The 20851-nt window shown below is 34.9% G+C and overlaps 2 protein-coding genes across 9 annotated transcripts; both read left to right on the plus strand.

Moving 5' to 3' along the window:
* The first annotated feature begins 325 nt into the window (after positions 1–325).
* On the plus strand, positions 326–4574 carry LOC132306549 (large ribosomal subunit protein uL18y). Of its 2 annotated transcripts, XM_059803970.1 has the most exons (9): positions 326–459; positions 1311–1380; positions 1471–1562; positions 1762–1888; positions 2008–2087; positions 2177–2293; positions 3281–3415; positions 3563–3732; positions 4251–4574. In XM_059803970.1, the coding sequence occupies exons 1-9, from the start codon at positions 457–459 to the stop codon at positions 4363–4365; spliced, it is 909 nt and encodes a 302-aa protein (XP_059659953.1). In that variant the 5' UTR covers positions 326–456; the 3' UTR covers positions 4366–4574. The 2 variants fall into 2 exon arrangements, with proteins under 2 accessions (XP_059659953.1, XP_059659954.1); XM_059803971.1 differs by lacking the exon at positions 1311–1380 and having other exon boundaries at positions 437–459.
* A 2118-nt stretch (positions 4575–6692) lies between these two features.
* Positions 6693–14661, plus strand: LOC132306550 (uncharacterized). Of its 7 annotated transcripts, none has more exons than XM_059803973.1 (8): positions 6706–6771; positions 8075–8162; positions 8739–8876; positions 9712–10260; positions 10641–11767; positions 13491–13659; positions 14041–14298; positions 14373–14661. In XM_059803973.1, exons 4-6 carry the CDS (start codon positions 9918–9920, stop codon positions 13572–13574), a joined length of 1554 nt encoding a protein of 517 aa, XP_059659956.1. In that variant the 5' UTR covers positions 6706–6771; positions 8075–8162; positions 8739–8876; positions 9712–9917; the 3' UTR covers positions 13575–13659; positions 14041–14298; positions 14373–14661. The 7 variants fall into 7 exon arrangements, with proteins under 7 accessions (XP_059659958.1, XP_059659956.1, XP_059659960.1 ...); XM_059803977.1 differs by having other exon boundaries at positions 14047–14298; XM_059803972.1 differs by having other exon boundaries at positions 13491–13614.
* The last annotated feature ends 6190 nt before the right edge of the window (positions 14662–20851 follow it).

Here is a 20851-nt window from a genome sequence, read left to right on the forward strand (position 1 = left end):
TTTTTTATTCCTATTTTATATTGTTTTAGAAATTATTGATTTCAAGAATTAAAAGTAAGTTTATGTTTATATATATATATATATATATATAAGTTATACTAAGAATAAAAAAGACAATATACTTATTAAAAAACGAATAAAAAAGAAAATATAGTAATGTTATTGGAATTATGAAATTTTATAGGACTTATTGGTCCTTTCAATTGAAAAGTAGGGTTAATAGGTAATTTTGGGTATAATTTATTGTAATGGGCCCACATTGTATACCATTACACACACCACATTTTAGGTTTTTTACACACTGAAACGTGGCCTTACTCAAACCGATTAGATCCTGGCCGTTGATTTACTTCGCCTTAGTCCTAGGGTTTAGTATATGAGCTCCATTTTCACTACTCTTTACGTCCTTCGGCCACTTCTCTCTCCGTGTCTCTTCTCTCTCTCTAAGCAGCAACGATGGTAAGCAGCAAATACACTAATCTCTCGTTATTCATGTTCGTACTTTCATGATTTTAAGATTTACATATGTCTGTTATGTTGATTCAAGCAATAGATCTGATATTGTTCTGTACTAAAACACGCAGTTCACGGTTTAGATGATTGTTATGTATTTCCTTTTGGTTGCTAAGACAATGAAGGAAAAAAGAAAAGAAAGGGAAAGAATAGATAATGCAGTGTAGGATATTGTTTTTATGTACTGTGTTACTTGAAAGGTTTTTCACTTGGATCGATAAAAGAAAAATCAAAACCTGCGGCTATTTCCCGCCGTTTCAGTACCCAATCTGAGCTTTTCGGGTGTTTCAGTTTGTGTGAAGGTCTCAAGTTGAGGATGATAATGATACCTGCTATTAATTTCTGATGAACTATGTGTGTGTATATCTATATGTATATAAATGTGTATATATATGCATCTGTGTATGATGATTTAGTTGAAGATTTGAAGTTTTTGTTTGTCTGTGCATATAATCTTTCACACCAAGTTTTTATTTTCTTTTGTTAGCCTTATTTTTCTTTCAATTCTAACACGTTTATTAGCTGGTGATTTAAGATTATTTTTGCTGTCTCCATCTTTGTTTTGCATTTTTATTTGAGAGGACAGTTGCTTTGATTGTTTGGTTTCAAATTCTCTAACAATATAGAGTTTCACTTTCCCAATTTTAATTATAGTTTATATATTTTTGGATATTTATTAGAACTATTTTGGCTGATTGTCAAGGACTCTGACTCTGCTATATTTTCTTGTCAAACACACACTCACAAATGCGGACGCATATATATTTGGGCCTGAAACGTTGCTTATTTCATTGCAGGTCTTTGTTAAAGCTCAAAAGTCTAGAGCTTACTTCAAGCGTTTCCAAGTTAAATTTAAGAGAAGAAGGGGTATGATAACTGTATTGCTGTTTTCAATGCTTTGAATGATAACTTTCCATAAGCATCATTGTGATTTTGTTATCTGTTTCAATTGTGTAGAGGGAAAGACGGACTACCGGGCCAGAATTCGCTTGATTAATCAAGACAAAAACAAGTACAACACTCCGAAATATCGATTTGTCGTGCGATTTGTATCCAGACTATGCAATTCTAAGGCTGAGAATTACCTTAATTATTTTCCATCATACAGGCCAACATCAAGCTATTGTGTTGGTTATTAGATTAATCCAATATTTGATTTAGGGTTCCTAATTGCTATGTTATTTCTATTGTATGCAGTCTAATCATCATCAATTTTTTACTAGTAAAATTACCTTAATGCTTTTCTAGACCAACAAGGATATAATTGCACAGATTGTATCTGCTAGCATTGCGGGTGATATGATCCTTGCAGCTGCTTATGCACATGAGCTGCCTCATTATGGGCTTGAAGTGGGCCTTACAAATTATGCTGCAGGTATCTGTACTTTATCTTTTGAACCATTTTAGTTTCTGCCCTGTTTTGGACCATTCGAATTTCTTACTCAAATTCTGTAGATGGATATATTATAATTTCTAACTGTTACCATGAGTCAGCTTACTGTACTGGACTTCTATTGGCTCGCCGAGTACTGAAGATGCTCGAAATGGATGATGAGTATCAGGGAAATGTTGAGGTAAATGTCGTAGATGAGGAGTTATTGATGCATTTACCAATTGAAGCCTTTTTGGAAAGATTAACCCACAGCTGAATATTTCTATATAGGCAACTGGAGAGGATTTCTCTGTTGAACCAGCAGAGAGCAGGCGGCCTTTCCGTGCTCTCCTAGACGTTGGCCTTATACGAACAACAACTGGCAATCGTGTTTTTGGTGCTCTTAAGGTATCTTGGTGAACTTTGTTGTAAAATTAATTGCATAAGTTTGAGAAAACTAAAGTAGCACGCCATTGTTGTTGTACTTAAATTCTTCTGTTAATGATCTTTTATATCTCCCTACTGATGTTTCACATGTCTGTATTTCATTTAAGTATATACCATATATATGACATGTAGAATGTAGTCTTTTAGTTCTGCAATAGATCTGTAAATGTTAGTGTGGTTTTTAAAATATAATCATGTTGACAATATTTCTAATAAGTAACAACTGGTACTAGAAAAAAAGAAAGGTTAATCCATACAAAATTGAAATAGGAATTGCTGAACAGTTGACTTTTTCATTGTAGCAAGTGGATGTGGTTGCCTGAATGGATTAGTTCATGTGAGGCATTTCAAAATTTGATTGATGAGGCTTGGAACAATTGCTGCCTCCTAGCCTAACTCCTGACACACCACCTCCGCCTTTTTATCTTATTTTGTTTTCTTTTCCTTCGTTCTGCAAGTTTTGAGTTTGAGTTAATTTCTGTAACTTCCGAGGTAGTATCAATTTTTCATACTTCTGGATGCTGAACTCTGGGAACACATTTACAAACATGTGGAGTTTCAAGTTTTACCATTGTGGCATATGCATGTAAAACATTGTATTCCAGCTGGAGTTCCTGCAGTTTGGGAGGCAACAGTGTTGCTATTGGATGCGAAAGCATGTATTCCTCATTGTATAAGTCTTGATTTGTATCCTCACATACACAGTTTATTGTTTCTGAATTTATTAATGAAGACTGGGATGGGGTAAAGCAAACTGATAAATAATAACAGTGAAGTTTCTGTGGATTATTATATGCTCTGTATAACTACATTAATGGTTTGGAGCTTTAGGGGATTACTTCATCTTTATCTGAATACTTCTGGAATGTGGAATGAAGTAATTTCTGTTTCCTCTTGTGTTCGTGTGTTCGTTATGTGACAACAGTTACTTGCATCTCCTTTATGCAGGGAGCATTGGATGGTGGCCTTGATATTCCTCACAGTGACAAGAGGTTTGCTGGATTCAGCAAGGATAGCAAACAGCTTGATGCTGAGGTCCATCGCAAGTACGTATACGGAGGCCATGTTACTGCATACATGAAGGTGAGGCCTAAGTCCTTTTGTTGGTGTTGGAGTTCATTATATCATGCTGATTGTAGTATTGTTTTGTTAATTTAGAATATCAACCTCTCCCTACTCTTTTACCACATCTCCCCCACTAATTTTCTCACTTCATTGATTAATATTTAGATTTTGATGGAAGATGAGCCAGAGAAGTACCAGTCTCACTTTAGTGAGTACATAAAGAAAGGTGTCGAGGCAGAGGAGATTGAGGAGATGTACAAAAAGGTCCATGCAGCCATACGTGCTGACCCCAGCCCTAAGAAATGTGAGAAGGAGCCCCCGAAAGAGCACAAGAGGTAAGTCTTATGTGTTCTTACTTTTTAACTCTCTTGATCACAATGAAGTCTATAGCAAACAAAATTAATCATCTTTATGTTGGATAAAATCTTTTATCCAAAACTTGACTACCAAATTTTGCCGAATTTTTTATTGAAAGGCTAAAATAATTTGGATTTACATCATTATCAAGGGATCAATTGGAGTTGAATGTATTATTTGTAAACCTAGTGAAATTTGATCACACATTATAGTTTGTGTATAGTCTTTGTAGGTGAAATCTGGTCGTAAACTTAGTTTCGTTTCTGAGATTTGTCACTAGTGTGAATATTTGGACCCAGGAATCTGTTTCTCCAGATATATATATATATATATATATATATAGAGTGAGAGAGGATTCAGTTTTCGCTGTTATTTATGTGCTATTAGCCTATGTACACTTACCTTTTGGAGGTGGGATATTCAGCACTCATCGAACTCGATGGTTGATTACACTTTGTTGTTTCGTGGTTGATTACATTTTGTTGTTTTGTGACAGGTACAACCTGAAGAAGCTAACTTACGAGGAAAGGAAGGCAAAGTTGATAGAGAGGTTGAATGCTCTCAACTCTGCTGCTGGAGCTGATGACGATGAGGACGACGATGATGAGTGAACACAACGCCATAACTTTGGATGCGAATTAGTCTGTTTATGCCGTTCCTTCTTGTTAGATTGTTTTGAGAAATTTTGTCAGCTATTCGTACGCTATCGGTTAATGTGTCGTAATGGAGTAGTTTTTGAGTAGTAATTGAATTGTTAAAAAATTACATTTAAGATGGGTTCTTTTAATATATATTTTACTATGGACGGCCAATTTAGTCACTTTTTAATCTTGAAGATGCTTTTTGTTTGTTCCTACTGCTCTCTATGGTTGCTCTCTATGGTTGTGGTTTCTTATTGATATATTTTGTTCATTGTGTATGAATAAAGAATGGTATTGCTCTTAGTGTTTTTTATAAAATATATGTGCAAATTAGCCTAGATATAAAGGGCAATAAAATTTCTTAACCTGAAAATTCTTTTGGAGGGAAGGTCGTTCGTTGTATGGTAATATTGTCGGATTTGAATCGATGACTTACGCCTTGCTATGGTGTTACTTTACCACCGAGTTCAATTACTGAGTGAGTCACTACGAGCAAGATCGCGCCCCTCATTGCTTGCGAGCTTGTGGACGTAGAGAGAGTAAGCAACGAAGGTGATGGAAAGGCCCATGCCCACCTCAGCCACTACCGCAAACAGGAAGAGAATTAGTAACATAACAAGAGAAGTGCTCTGTCAACGTAAATTGCAACAATCACCGCGGATGAGATCTCTGTTGTGGTGGTGGCGATGTACTCGGCGAAAGCCAGAAGGGAGTTGCCGGCAAGCATCGGTGTCAGATTCCTTGCCGCTGATGAGCTCGCAGGCTGCAATACAGAGAACCGGTGAGACACTCTTGTCGCCGGAGGGGAGATTGGTCAAATTGTTGACGGCGAATGGTATTGTGCAGGTGACGTTGTTGCCGGAGAAGCTTTAGATTGGAGAAATAAGAGGGTATCTGACCGGAGATACAATTGGTATGAAGGCTAAGGACTCGGAGCAGAGTCAATTTTCCGATTGTGTTGGGTAAAGAGCGGATCGAACCACATCTGGGTTTAGCTTGCTGGGCAGGTTCGTTAAATCTATAAGCAATTCTAGTCTTGTTTGTGAATGGTTGAGATTTCTCCAAATGTGACCTCATTCATAACAATATCGTAAGAATTGAGAAAGAATTCAAATTTTGAGGGGACCAGGAGGCAACGAGACCAATCGAAGAAACAATCTTCTAAGTACCCGTGACGGGTATCAAGGTGCATTGAGAATGCCCGAACCATCAAGTTCCCCATTCAGGCTCAAAGACTGACGAAGTGATGGATTTAAGATATGTATATATATATATATAATCTTATGGGTAATTCAATCATTTACCATAGTAGTTTGATGGTATTTCAATAAATTAGACAAGTTAGTTCTTTTGACGGTAGATCATTGAGAAGGGAGGTTTGTGTAAGACAATTTTATTTTTTTAAGGAGGTTCGAGTAGATTTTCAAATCATGGAGAGGGTTCTTGTAATTATGACAAACTATGATGAAGGTCTGTGTAATTTACTCCCTTTTTTTTTTTTTTTTTCATTACATGAAATACGCTCACACTCACTTCAACACACAATATTTGATAAAATGGTAACTCTTTTTTTGACCATAATTTCTTCTTCTTCTTCCTCTTATTTTTTTTAATTTTAATTTTAATTTTTGTAAATAGATCATAATAAGTTAATTGGCCGGGGTGAGGTTATCTTAGGTGGGAGACTTGGGCTAACCAAGGAGCTAGCCTAGACTAGACCAAAGGTACTAATACTTTAGCTCGAGCCGTATCCAAGTCCCAATAAACATATTGTATATCAATCATCACGATGCCTAGAATTTTATGAGCTTTGGAATTGTTCAAAATTTCAATAATCTACCAATAAGTAAAAAATTGAAAGAAAAAGCTAAAGTATATTCATTTAACTTGAAATAAAATTACTGAAATTGGTACATTCAATGTACCTTTGTATTATAATTTGGAAAGGAATAAAAAATTTATACTATTTATTATTATTTTGTTTTACCTAATATCAATTATTATAATATTAGATCAAACAGTTAAAATAACTGTCATTCAAATTTAGGTTAGTAACTACAAATAACAATAACACTACGCACCAATTGCAACCTTACTCTTATTTCATTTGACTAATATCAAGTCATAAATTATAAAAATATAAAAGTTATAAACTTTTTTTTTTTTTTTTTCGCCCTTTTGTGTTAGTTGGATTTGCCGGGTAAGACCCATCCAAATCCTACCCATAGTTTGCCGGTTTGTCGGGTTAGACCCATCCAAGTCCTACCATAGTTTTCCGATCGACTTTCGTATAATTAGTGGGCCAAAGCCCAAAGGTATCTGCAAATTGATGCAAGGCAGAGAGCTTTCTTCTCCGGCGAAGGCATATCCTTTTAGGTACGCTTCAATTCACGCCGGCTAAAGATTTCTAGGGTTTTCTTATACACACATATATATATACAGACACGTGTGCATTTATATGCTCTGTTTTGTGAAATTTAACTTATTTAGCTTTCTAGAGTTCCAAGTTTCGATTACCGATCCTTAACTGTAGTATAGAAATTGAAGCTTACAAATCTAACAATTTATTATCTATCTATATATATATATATGTTTCCCCTTTGAAAGAACTTCAAAGCTTGATGCTAAACGTAAAAAATTCTCTCTTTGCCCTATATTATGAATTTTGGTTTTCTGATTGTCTGACTTCACTTTTTGCTACCAATAATCTGTATTTTTTGAATGAGAATTAGCACATTTGTATGCTATGGAAAGCAGAAATTTGCTCACTTTTGAAGTTCAACCCAAAATGGGATTGCCTCATCTAATTTATTAAGGCATTAAATCCATTTTTATAAGAACATGATTAAAATTATCGAACCAGTTAATTGGCTATTTGTTTCACTTAAGCATTATCGGAGCAGATTTGGACTATGTACCAATTATCTGGGTGGAAGTTTTATTCACTTTTTAGCTAGGTGTGAACCGTCATATTTATGACCTTGTTATAGCTGTAGATAGATGTTAGTGTCACAGTTAGTGTGTAGTGAGTAAGTTTTTCTTTTTCGCCTTTAATAAGTACGATTAGGTTCAAAGTAAACTCATTTTCTATTTTACATCTGGAGAATTTTTTTGGTTTCGGATGTATTTCTTGAGCTTGTTTATCATTTATTGACAGGCAGGTAAAGCAAACTTCCACCATCTAACAGTAGTTTGCTTTAGCTTACCCAGTTGTGTGGCTTTGAATGTATCATTTGCATCTTGTCATCTTCGACTTCTGATTCTACCTACCATTCATTTATTTTGAGAAGAATTGTATGTCATTGTCAACATCAGCCCATTTATTATATGCTCGTTTGCTGTAAATCTCAAGCAATGATCAAGTTTTATCCAAAAATAGTAACGTAAAGCTGTTTTGCTTTCTTTTGTTGCTGGCACGAAATGCCCAGCTACAATATGGACACCTCAGACTAGATTAACTGCATTTCATATTGGAATATAGACCTGTTTCTCCATGTATTGAGGATCAAACCAGTGGTTTTAGTATGAAAACCAGGTGCTGTTGTAGAAAATTTGAAGTTCTAGTATGCATGATTGGCTATACAGATGGTTCAAAATTTGACTTATCAAAAGAAAAAAAAAAGGATTGAAATTTGCGTACTTGAAGTTTGTAACCAATTCTGCTCTGTTGTGTTGATAGGTTGTAGAAATTGAGCAGTACATCTGTGGATTAAGTCATTAATAACATATTTCAAGTTCTGCTGAATTCCATTGAAGGAACATTCATGGTTCGTCACTTTTTGATAAATCGATTCAGTCTACCATTTTTCTAATTATCTTCTTATATCTGGCCATGAATTGGGTTCCCTGCAATTAATCATGTCATTTTGGAAGTCAGAAGCAGTTGAATAAGTAATGAAAAGAAAATTTTCAGGTCTATCATTTTCTTCCCACTTTTTATTTTTCTTGGTTTGAAATTCTAAATATATGAAATGGCAAGAAAAACTTTTAGGTTTATCATTATCTTGTCTGCTATTTTTTTCCCCTTCTTCTTTCTTTCTTGTAGCAACCTTAGGTGATCCCACTAAGCAGAGTATTTCTTTTCAACTATTGAGTCCAAACTATGTTGAAAATCTGTTCCATCATTTGTTTGAAAATCCTGTCCTATATTTTTTCATTTTGGTGCTTTCTTTGCTTTGAGCAGGCCCTCAAAATGGGTTATCAGGTTCATTCTCTGACTCAAGTGTGTCTTCAGGATAATCCAGGCATTTGCATTGCACCTACTATAATTATTATTGTGTCATAAATTTTTAATTGATTCATTGGTTTAGCATTAGAAGGAATGTTGATTAGTGTTAATGCAGGTTGAATCTATTTTCTGTTGGATGCCATTGTTGCAAAAAAAGTGGAATAGACATTCTGGGACGTGTTATGGTCTTAAAAGTGATAATTTCTTGGCACCACCATAATAAATAGGAGGCTGATATAAGTTCCATAAAGAGGTGACTCTGATATTTTATTCAAAATTCTTTTTTCAAATTTCTTTTCTAAAACATTTAGATTGTGTTGAAGATACAGTGATTTTTTTTCTTTTTACTATTTTAACATGTGCGAAACAATCATAAATGCCTTGTAGGGAAGTTAAGCCAAAAGCTTAAAGTCTTGCTGACCAAATCATCATGGTACCCATAGGACAATATAGAATCTATGTCTCAACCAAAAATCAGTGGCATTACCAAATTCACGATTGCATTTGCTGCTTTTTGAGTTTGAAACGATAGGAGAAAATAACTTAGATTCATGAGAGATCCATTTTGATTTTCTCCAAATTGCACTTTTCCATGAATGCAATGATCTGGATCAGCCCCAGAGGCCCAGAACTTCCAGATCTTGAATTCCAAATCAAACGAATCTAACTCTTTGGTGCTTGATGAAGTTACTTACATTACCTGTTTTATTTGTAGCTTGATGCTTTCCTTTTTGAGTTCCACTATGTAAGTTTTATCCCAGGTTTTCAAATTTCTTGATAGAACACAATTCATTGCTTGATTTTTGTGTGAACATTTATAATCCACTTGTTTTAGCTAGTGAATTATTTGAACCGTAGATTGCCACCTGCCAGGGCTTGACATCCACATTTCTCTTGAATTCTGGATTTTTTCTTTTTTCTGAATAAACTAAATGCTGGATTCTTAACCTTGATTTTTGAGATTGACCGTGTGATTTAATTTTAAATTTCCTTTTTCCCAATTAATTTTATTGATTTTTCTTTATAATTGAAAATGCCACCGACTTGTAAGCGATCAACATGGATAAATCTGCTTTTTTCTTTAGCAGAAATACTCCTCTCTCTGTTAGAGGCATCGCTGGTCGTCAACCTAGTAGGAATGTCGGGATGAACTGTGAATAATTCGTGGATAAATCTTCATGTCTATAAGCCAAGAGCGGGAGGCAGGCCCTTGTGAAGACGCCATTGTTTCATACCCTTCTGCCATTTGATTTGAATACGTTGAGCTGACATATTTTTGTATTCCAGACATAAAATGATTCAATTGCTTCTATCTGAACCCACCTGGAGTAATGCTGGTCATGACAATTCTGTTAAGCAGAGAATATATCTTTTAAATAAGTTAGAATCTGTTATCTGGTCACTGATGTTGTCTGGAGGTCGCTCTGAAGCTAAACTATGGCTTTGCAACACTCTTTCGGGTATAGTTTCCATCAGTCCTCATCATCAACGTGAGCTATTTGCAGAACTGTTGAGATCTAAGCCACCGAAGCAGGGTTTAGCAGCTCAACTTTTGCAAATGATCTTTGAGAAGCATCCACATAAAGCAGGGCATGTCATAGCCAAAAAAGGTTACATGCTGGAGAATTTCTTTAAAGGTGAGTTACATTGGCATTTTGAGTTTGTTTTTATTATGGAAATCCATTGTGTTAATGCTTCATATCTAGTTGTAGATCATTACTTTTGCTTTAAAAGGGTGGTGCAGCATCTTCAACCTAGATTTGCTAGGTCCTAGTTTTGTCCTTGCCTATGCAAATGTCATTGAGGTTTATTGTTTCATGGGTAATCTGTTTACCAGGTGTTTGTTGGGCTAGTATGGGCAATTGTTATAGATATCCAGTCGTTTTCCTCATATTTTATAATTGCGATAAAATTTTCATATTAAAGCACATCAGGGGTTGTACTGTTGTAGGTTGAACAAACCTTTATAATGCGAAATTATTAGTTCTTATTGTGCCATAATTGTTGAACAATGCAGGAAATCCGAGACGTATCTTGCAGTGGTTCTCTAGTTTTGGTAATGGTGATTTGGGACCCAGAAAAGGTGCCAAGGCATTATCCCAATTTGCCTTTGTGAATCGTGACATTTGTTGGGAGGAGCTTGAATGGAAAGGCAAACATGGACAATCACCTGCTGTGGTTGCTACGAAGCCTCACTACTTTCTTGATCTGGACGTGGAGCAAACAGTGGAAAATTTTGTTGAAAACGTGCCTGAATTTTGGTCATCCAATGAATTTTCTGAGTCACTAAAAGATGGTGAAATTTTGTTCATTGATACTAAATTCTTTGTGGATTTTTTTGTTGATTTGATTTACAAAAAGGATTCAAAAGAAGTATGGGAAATCCTAAACGAGTTTCTAATGGAGGAGTCTTTCTCTTCTCTATGTCATCACCTTCTTATTATCCTTGAGGAGCGTGATCTCTGTGTTTTCCTGAAAACCATCTGCAAATTTCTAAAACCAAGGATAAAATCAATGGATTTTGGTAACCCGTCAAATTGGCTTGAGATTATACTTTCAAAGTGCAGTGATTTCGAATCTATTGATCAGTTATTTTTGTTGAATGCGGTTATAAGTGAAGGACGCCAGCTTCTACGGCTTGTACGTGAAGAGGAGGACCAGCAGGCAAAGGTAAAAATTAAAGATATTGTGTCACAGATTTGCACATCCACAAGCCATGACAGTAGTTTGACGCTGATAATGGAAATCTGCATCAAGAGAAAAACCATAGAATCAATAAAATGGCTGGGTTTGCAGTCTTGGGCAATTCATTACAGATTGTCGGAGGAGTGCCAGACCCCTGAGTCCTGGGAATTGTTGTTTATTAATAACGGAATTAGTTTTCGCAAGTATAACAAATATCCGTTGTTACATCAAGATGAATTCTCAGAAGAAATGGGGTCTGATTTGGATGAAAGGGAAGTTAGGGTCAGGAGCAAGAAGAAAGAAAAGCGTAGAAAGAGAAGGAGAAGAGATATTGATCATGATGATTACTATGGCGATGAGCTACTGGACTTTGATCTGTCAAATAACAGGACAGGTTTGCAATCTAAGGCTGGAAATTGGATGCTCTCCACTGATGGGTACTCTACTTATTGGAGCAGTGTAAGTTTATTATTCTTCATCTTAAATTTGAACTGATGAGCATCTCTACGGTTTGTATCACTTTATTTTTACATTGCGCTTGTGCTTGCTCTTGTGCAAATTTTTTTAATGATACCATGCATCGTTGACCATTTATGATTAGTAAGATTTGATTAGTTCTCAACAAAACTTGTTTACTAATTCAGTAAGATTTGTAACTATTTTTTTTTTTTTTTATTATCTTAAGGAATATCAGTGCTAGCGAAACACGATTTATATGAAAACAAGGAATGCATGTTGTGGAAAAAAGAATAAAAAAGGAAAGAAATTGCAAAATCAGTTTGTAGTTGATGAACCCCAGGGGGGTGGAAGCATTGGTCAAGCCCAAGAACATGGATGTCCTGGGTTTGATTCTACTTTGAGGTGAGCCACATGGGATACTTCCTAAACTAATACTGGCAGTTTGCTTTGGGGCCTGCCACATCAGATGTCCATGTGTATTCAACAGGCTGCAAACGAACCAACACAAATCAAGCTTATTATCTTTGGGGTGTTTGAGCTTGGCATCTGTTTGGACGAGCTTGACATAGCCAAGCTCTAGCTTGGCTCACCCTAATTCATCCAAGCTCTGGTTTTTTTTTCTTCTTCTTCAATTTTTATTTTTTTTCCCTATGAGATACTAAAAAACACAAAAAACAGAGCTACTTATATAAAAAGAGATGTCGTAGTATGTACACAGAGAGAGAGAGAGAGCTTGATCGGATGTGGTAGAGATATGAAAGAGGTAGGGTAAGGTAATTTTAGATTTGAGATATTGTTGCATTATAGGGGATCTTTGGATATGAGGGGGTCATATTGGCTGTTAATGTAGGCTATTTGGGTTTTTAATAGACTATGGGCTAAATGGACCTCTTAATATATATATATTTTTGATAAGTAATAGACCTCTTAATATGAAAGGACCCAATTCTTTGTGGGATATACATCTATGGTAACGAACACATTAGCGGGCTTGTTATTGAGCCTTGTTCACAAACTAACGAGCCGAGTTCAGGATTGTTAGGCTCTGTAAACGAGCTTGAAAATCTTGTTTGAGATTTGTTCGTTTATTTAATAAACATTAACATGTCTAGCTCTTAGCGAGCAAGCTTGAACTATAAACGAACATCTCGGTTTGTTGGTTGCCCTAGTATTCAATCTCATACGTTTTTCATCTGTATTATAGAAACTCACTGAATGCTTTTGGAAAAGGAGGTCCTTGGGGAAGTCATATTGCATCCTGAAGCTGACCCATATTGAATCTTCATTGATCTTTATGTCTTTTGAATTTACTTGAACATAAATACTTTTAATTTGTAATTCCAATCCAAACTTGTTCATTTGAAATATTCTTATCAATCACTGTGAAATGGACAAAATTTTAATATTTTGATGTAAAAATCTCTTTCTAACCTGTTCTACACTCTCACGATGTACTCTTTGGTAAAAGTTCTGATTGAGCTATTTTACACTGGTCATCCTTTTGACTGCATTTTTTAGTTATTTACATTAACAATCTGTGTGTGTGTGATTTGATGGACATCAAAAGCTTTGCTGTTGCTCGAATTAAGAATTGTAACAGTAACTATAATAGAGATAATGATTATGATGTAAGAAGTAGATATATCGTTATAGCGTAGGTAGGTATGAAGGGAATTGTTATCATACGTTTACTTATTTTTTTTATCATTATTATGTTTTATAGGTTGATTTGCCAGAACACCTATCAAGGCATTGCTTTTCTGCATGGATGAAGTGGATTTTCATCAAGTGGGGAGATGTGGCTTAACTGTTTTGGCATGGATTCGATATCATCCGTATTCTTTCTGGTTGGGACATGATTAGTTCCTCTTCTCATTCTCAGTTTAATTGACGTACGAAGTTTTTCTTGAATTAAATATTTAGTTGATGCATCCTTATTTTTACCGTTTGTGAGAGCTTGATATATATTTTTGTTGAGCTCATTCCTTGGTAGTTCAATATTATGAAACTATTCATCTAACATCATATTGGTGCTTTGGTTCCTAGAAGAATTAGATTCATGTATGTGTTTGCAGTTGTTTCCCTATTATCTCTTTTTGTTGGCATTTTGCTTTGTAAGAGAGTTCGTTCTAGTCGTATTATGCCCTTCTTGCCATCCATGTGCAACAGGCACGATCAGGGTGCTAGTGCTTTTGTACACATTGTTGATCCATTTCTCAACAATTTAAGCCTGTGGATAACTGGTTATCTAACACCGTTGTTTTTCTTTAAAGATATAGATTAAGAAGATGTGGATGAGGGGGAGAGATTAACTTTCTCCACTTTGGAAGGTGAATTACCAATGATGATTCCTGAACATCTAATGGTCAGATTCATCTTTGGAGGGTCAAGAAGTGATTTTTCGGATTAGAGAATCTGCATTCTCCGGTTGAATCACTTTGAATTCAAAACCATGGAGACTTCGTGGAGGGCTGGGGCCGGTCAAGTGGTGCGCGAAGACATGTTCTTGGACTCATCATGTCTTGTTCTTGGTGGGTTGAATTGTTGATATCTTCAGGATTAAAGTTCACCTTTCAATTGTATAAACATTGATTTTGATATGCAGGAAGGTGCTCTAGATCTCGCGGCAACCTCACCGGAGTCCTCAGTAACCATGTTGCATTGGAATTTGCTGGCAAACTTAGCTTCTTCCTCTGAAGAAACGCGGCATGTTTGGGTTTTACTGAAAGATATTAGTTGAGAATCTTCTTCAGATGACCTTTTGCTGATACGCTTCATATTAATTTCACTATGAGCACTCAGAAATGAAAATATATTACTTGTTTATGATGTACTAGATTGCAGAACAGACTGACTGTTGGTTATAAAACTACTATTGAAGCCTTTTATGTTGAGCTTTGGTATTGTGTTTTATTATCATGCAATGAAATTGAGACTACAATTTTTTTTTTTAAACAAACAATGAAATTGAGACTTGAGAGAACTGAAATTTGTTGTCTTGCTTAAGATGGTTCCCATCTGATCTTCTCTGCCTACAAACGATACATATATTTTTGTTATATGAGACTCTAGAAGGACCAAACTTCTAACTTTTACTTAATTACCCATAAAATAATAGAAGTGTGCATTAGCCAAATTCAATTTCATGCTCTTTAATTAATAGCTCGAAAAATATTCGAAAAATACTCTTATACGCTTTTATAGAGGATTCTTAACAAATAAATAAATACAAAATCTTTAGATATTACAAATGTCTTTGAAAAACTCAAGTTAGAATTTTTTAGATAAATGTAATTTACAAAATATTTACAATTTAGAATCTTTATAAGCTAAATGCAAAATTGAGTTATAATGTAAAAAATAGAAAATTGGGCTATAAATATTCAAAGGAGATCAGATATGAAATCAGGCTAGCAATATGTAAGATATGTGTTATTCGATGAAAGAATTCCAACTAAACACTTTTATTTACTTGTACGTTATTATCTGATAGTTTTATATATATATATATATATATATATATATATATATTCTTGTAATTATGAAAATGAAGGAGGGTTATATTGTAAAAAAAATAATAGATACCAAACTCTACTCAAACGCAATTTTAAACACTCCAATTTCCAGCTTTATCTAAACACAATTTTTTATTATTTTTATTTAACCTCTATTCCTCAAAGCGCGTGGCTGAATGGTATTTTTCAAATTGAACGTGCTTTTACATACTACAAACGCAATTCCAAACGGGCTCTAAATATACATACATTTATGTATGTTCCAGAGAAACACACACTTCACAAAGAGTGTGTGAACTACACATTCCAGAGAACAACTAAAAGAGCCATGCAGTTCGATTTACTATAACTTTTAGAGATCTCTTCTCGTCTTTTACCGATTAAAGGTGTTTGTGCAGTTCTTCTTATCATCCCTCTACACAATTTCTTCCTTCCTATGTTTCATCTATGAGGTAGTCTCTGACTTGATCTTGGACTAACAGAGTAAAAAGCTTAAATATAATATCATTTTCAATTACTTTGTCATCTTAGTTAACTAACTTTACTAATATAAAGGAATTCCTTGATTGGTCGTTACTAGGGCTGGCTCTTTTTTTTTTTTTTTATTTATTTATTATTTATTTATTATTTTTATTTAAAATAATAGTTGGCTATCGTTGAGAGTTAAATCCACACTTTATCACACACAACGAAAGTATTATTATCATACAAGTATATATGGAGATAATAATCATACACATTTACGTACAATACAACATTTTATATGATTCATCTAACTCTAGGGCTACGTCCATGGAGAGAGATTTCACTATTATGAATCAAGGAAGACAATATACAACCATATGTTAAAACTTACTCACTTACTCATCATCTTTTTTTAGGCTATATATCTATATACTCGGGAATTACATATACTCTTATCTCTTTTTACAATACTTACTCTTAATCCTCTTACATCTTTTCCCTTTCTCTCTACCTAAATCCATCTTTATTTATAGAGTTTCCAAACTTAATTCCTTGTTGGACAAGAATTCTCCAACTTACCTACAAGGAGTTACCATATCAGTATTTAACTTTAAAATAACATCCTAATACACCACAACTTTCTTCCCAAATCTTTAGCTTCTTTGCACAAGTTTTTTAGCTTCCAAAATTGATTAGGAACCCCAATTGAATTGTTTCTAAAAAAACTTGAACTTGTTTCATCTTCATTCACCACAATTGAACTAGTTCCAAATAACTTAACCTGTTCACTTATGCCAGAACACTACTAGCACACTGAATTCGAGCCATAAAACTCAACAATCTCCACCTTAGCTTGAATTCGGTCTTCACGCGCTACTCTATAGCCCCACATCGACTAAAGATTTCTCCATCTCGAACAAAACATTGATGAAAGTTAATATTAGTTGTCATTGCTATTGTTAATTATCTCCGTCTATCAATCTCTTAATTTATATTACTTATCAAACTAATTACGAGCAATCTCTAGGCATAATCAGTACTGAATAATTTAGACAAAGTATTGAATTTATTGAAAATCAATAATAATAAACAGTTACTAGAATCAAATTGATCGAGCTAAACGAATGCATTATTAAACATTTTAAATGATGGCGATGTTTGTTTTTGTTTTTTGTTTTTGTTTTTTCATTCCCTCTATCACTGTGCAAAACTTAAACTATTCAACAATTCCATTGGGGCATGCTTCAGATATTCATAGTTAAAAATTGATTTATCTTCAATTTGTGTTTGAAAACATGAAATCGGCGTTTTGAAATTAGAATTGATAGAAATTTAATTAGTTTGAATAGAATTTCTCCAACTTCAAAGTATCGATTCGGCACTCTCTAACGCAACATCAAAGTATGTAAACGAATTGTTTTGACCTTTTCAATTGCCAACAACTGAATATGGATCAGTTTTATTTCACATCTAGTTGTAGCCATAATTGTTTGCAGGAAGGCTCTAATTATCAAGTCCCATAAGATGAGGGGTGCCTTGACATGAATAGTTAAATAAAACCTCCAAATGTGTGAACTGTACTTGCATTTGAAGAAAAAGGTGATCCATAGTCTCACAATCTGAATTACGTACACAGGTCACAAACATTTGTGTAATGTTTGTGTAGTATTGGTTTGGAGTCGAGTGTATAAAACCTACTTCTAGCTGCCAACCATGCCACAGGACCCTATTTAAGGATATGATGCTTGAACCAAATCAGTTGAGGCCATGAAAAAATGATTGATGGAGGAGTGAAGTAACTGATTATGTGTGACATTGAGAAAGTCTTAGAAGGACTTGGCAACCATTCTATTACATCTTATGAATTAGATGGTGGTGAGATACTCTGCAACTGGGAGGTGAATGATTGAGACTGGAAGAACCCTGAGAACTGTATTATACATATAGGATATCCCACTAAGCATTGGAAATTATGCTATCAACTGTGACATTAATGTCCAGTTGAAGAATTCCCACCTCAATGAGCTCAAGCTGAGAAACAATAGGACCATTGGGGAGCCAGTAATCAACCCATAAGCTAGTGCCAGCACCTACTCTATGCTTAATGAGACCTCTTACCATACCCTTAAGCCTCAAAAGCTTCCTCCAGAAACCAGACCATAGTGAGGAAGGCTTAACTGTCCAAATACATCTTCTCTTGATGAGGTACCTATTGGTCCAAGCAACCCAAAGGCTATCATTTCTAATGCATAACTTCCTTAAGTGTTTAAGAGAAGCAATAATATTAGACATTTCCAAGTCAGGGAAGCCCAAACCCCCATAGATTTTAGGTCTGCAGATAGCAACCCAAGCCACTTTGGCTCCCTTCTTCTTCAGATCCACACCAGACCAGTAAAACCTTCTTAAAATTTGATTAATCTGATCAAACACTTTCTTGGGTAACAGAGAAGACTGGACCAGTATGATTGCATAGAACACAACATGGACTTGATAAGGACTTCCCTCCCAGCATAAGAGAAGAATTTAGAGATACATCTCTCAATTCTAGATGTGATCCTTTCAACCAGGGATTGGTAGTTAATAAGTGCTGAAATATGCATGTTTCAGCCCCTAATCTTGGGTATATTAGACCCTTCATCTATCCTTACCTTCCTGTTTTAGTCTTAATTTGTTTTATTATCGATATTAGGTCAATAAGGTTCAAACAGGCTAATTTTAGTTCATTAAAGTCTTTTTGGAGTCAAGCAAATACGGTGGAAGAAAGTTCTAGATATTGCAAAATTGGAGTTCTACGATCGATCTTGCATTCCCACGATTGATCCTGAGGAAGATTAGCCCAATCAGCAAATTTCATGATCACGATCGATCTTGCAAGTTTTATGATTGATCCTACATTCCCACAATCGATCTTGGTGAAGATAAGAACAAGCCTAACCGTCATGGATCACGATCGATCCTATTCAAAATGCAATTGATCGCAGGAAGCCACGATCGATCGTGGCTTAAGTAGAGCAATTTTAATTTCTCGTTTTAGGCTCTAATTTCAAGGACCAAGGGGCTGCGTGATTAAATCATTAGATGGTACGTGTCTGACTTGTTTTGACCTCCAAGGGACACCTATAAATATAGGATTGAACCATCTTTACAAGGGTTAGACATTTTATAATAGAATAGCTTAGAAGAACTTCTAGATCCACACACTCTCTCTCTAGGGTTTCAACCAAGGAAGAAGAAGAAGAAGAAGAAGAACCCAAGCTTCGAGATGGATCTTGAAGACACCTTGATGAAAACTACATTTTCCATGAGTGGCTAGTCCTTCACTTAGGGCTTGGATGAGCCCTAAGCTTGTGTAATTAAACTCTTGTCTTTCAATTTTTGGGGAATTATATGTTGTAATTAGGGCTATGGTCTTGTGTAATCAAACTTGGTTGTACCAATGTTTTTATTGATAATTCTTTCTATTGATTCTCTATGTTGGTTGCATGTTGTCTTATGTGTGATTAATTGAGGATTATTCTCTACACTAAATGATTTTTGTAATTGTGTTTAGTGATGGCCATGCATGGTTCTTATTGGATATAATTGTTAATTAGTTTGATGGATTATGATGAGTCTTGATGAGTTGCACTACACCATTAGGTTAATTGTAGTTAGGTAGACAATGTGAAAATAGTTTAAACATGGGATGTGGAAGCTTTTAGTTGATTTTAATTATGATTAACTTCTTTAATAACCTAGATATGATTATTAGGTCAACTTGTCCAATTTATGATTGATTAAATTATATGATCAATTAACCATCCGTAATCACAAATATAAATACTGAAAAGTAAAACAAGTAGAGTTAAAGAGATTGCACCAGGATTTTTAACGAGGAAACCTTAGTTGGTAAAATAGGCCAATTGTTTGCGTGGGAAAAACCTCGTGGACTATGTAGTCTAAAGTAAACCGATCCACTATAGTTGAAACAATATACACTGAATTTTGACTCTGGCTCACACCCTATCATTCAACCAAACACCAATAGCTGACAATTCTCTGGCTTTGCGACATCCCGTCCAACTTGACTTCAGGCTTATTCTTGATCTCTAGCTGTAGAAAAGTTACAGGTAGATCAAACAATACTCTTCGAATGCTTTGACTCTTTCAAAGTGTGATCGCTTTTACCCATTTTCTTCAAGATCTGAACTCGATGTAGAAAAAATTAATCCTGTTTTTCCGGAATCTCTGAATCTTCAATTAAGCTCCAATTCTAATGAGATAGAGAACAACATTACTAAATCACTCATGAATATATGTGTTTGCTCTAAAAAATAAATTCAGAATAATCAGATTTGATTTTCTGAATAATATTTCTTTAAAGGCTTTTTCAAAATATTGAATTGATGTTCCTTAAAGCCATACCTCAATATTGAATGAAAGAGGCATTATATAGAAGTTTGAAAGACCTAAACACACTTGTAAAACAAGTAAAATTCGTGCATAGGAATTAGAAAAAAGTCTGGATAAAAAAGGATTCAAAATAGAATAGGAAACTGAAGTTACCTAACATGCTTAACAGTCTTGAACCGGTACCGGATTCGGCTACCGGTTCAGGATGGACAGAACCTAATCTGACGTACTTTGGCTACCGGTTTCCAATGGACAGAAGTGAAACTACTATTACCAGTTCCAAATGGACAGATTGTAAACTTCCTAAACACTTCAAACTTCTAAAACTTCCTAAGTGTTCTAACTTACTCATATACCTTCCTAAAGCATTGTTCTCATCATCCCGGAGTGTAGTAAACCATGAACACTTGAACTTCTTCAAATTCGCATCCGATCTTCAATCTTGAATTGAAAAATTACAACTCGATCGGACTTGTTTTGACAACGAAATTAGCCAATTCTAAAATATATATCTCACAATCTCCCCCTTTGGCAATTTCGTGACAAAACCCTAAAAACAAATGTATAATCTACCCAAGCAGAAAAAGAAGATTACAATTTGTCAAAGGAAATAAACCGCGAAATTTTTCTTGAATCTCATGAAGCTTCAACACATGTAGTAACTTGTAATCTGCACATTAGCTCAAACACAATTACCCGTGAAGCTTAATCA

Source organism: Cornus florida, unplaced genomic scaffold (genome assembly GCF_030987335.1).
Source record: "Cornus florida cultivar Cherokee Brave unplaced genomic scaffold, ASM3098733v1 CherokeeBrave_3.0.0_Hap2_Chr05, whole genome shotgun sequence".
Classification (NCBI taxonomy): Eukaryota; Viridiplantae; Streptophyta; class Magnoliopsida; order Cornales; family Cornaceae; genus Cornus; species Cornus florida.

Coding starts and splice junctions, on each gene's coding strand:
- LOC132306549 (XM_059803970.1), top strand. Junction 1,563..1,761: donor ATCGATTTGTCGTGCGATTT/GTATCCAGACTA, acceptor ATGCTTTTCTAG/ACCAACAAGGATATAATTGC. Junction 2,088..2,176: donor AGTATCAGGGAAATGTTGAG/GTAAATGTCGTA, acceptor ATTTCTATATAG/GCAACTGGAGAGGATTTCTC.
- LOC132306550 (XM_059803975.1), top strand. CDS start 9,918: ATGATTCAATTGCTTCTATCTGAACCCACCTGGAGTAATGCTGGTCAT. Junction 10,261..10,640: donor GCTGGAGAATTTCTTTAAAG/GTGAGTTACATT, acceptor TGAACAATGCAG/GAAATCCGAGACGTATCTTG. Junction 11,768..13,490: donor ACTCTACTTATTGGAGCAGT/GTAAGTTTATTA, acceptor TATGTTTTATAG/GTTGATTTGCCAGAACACCT.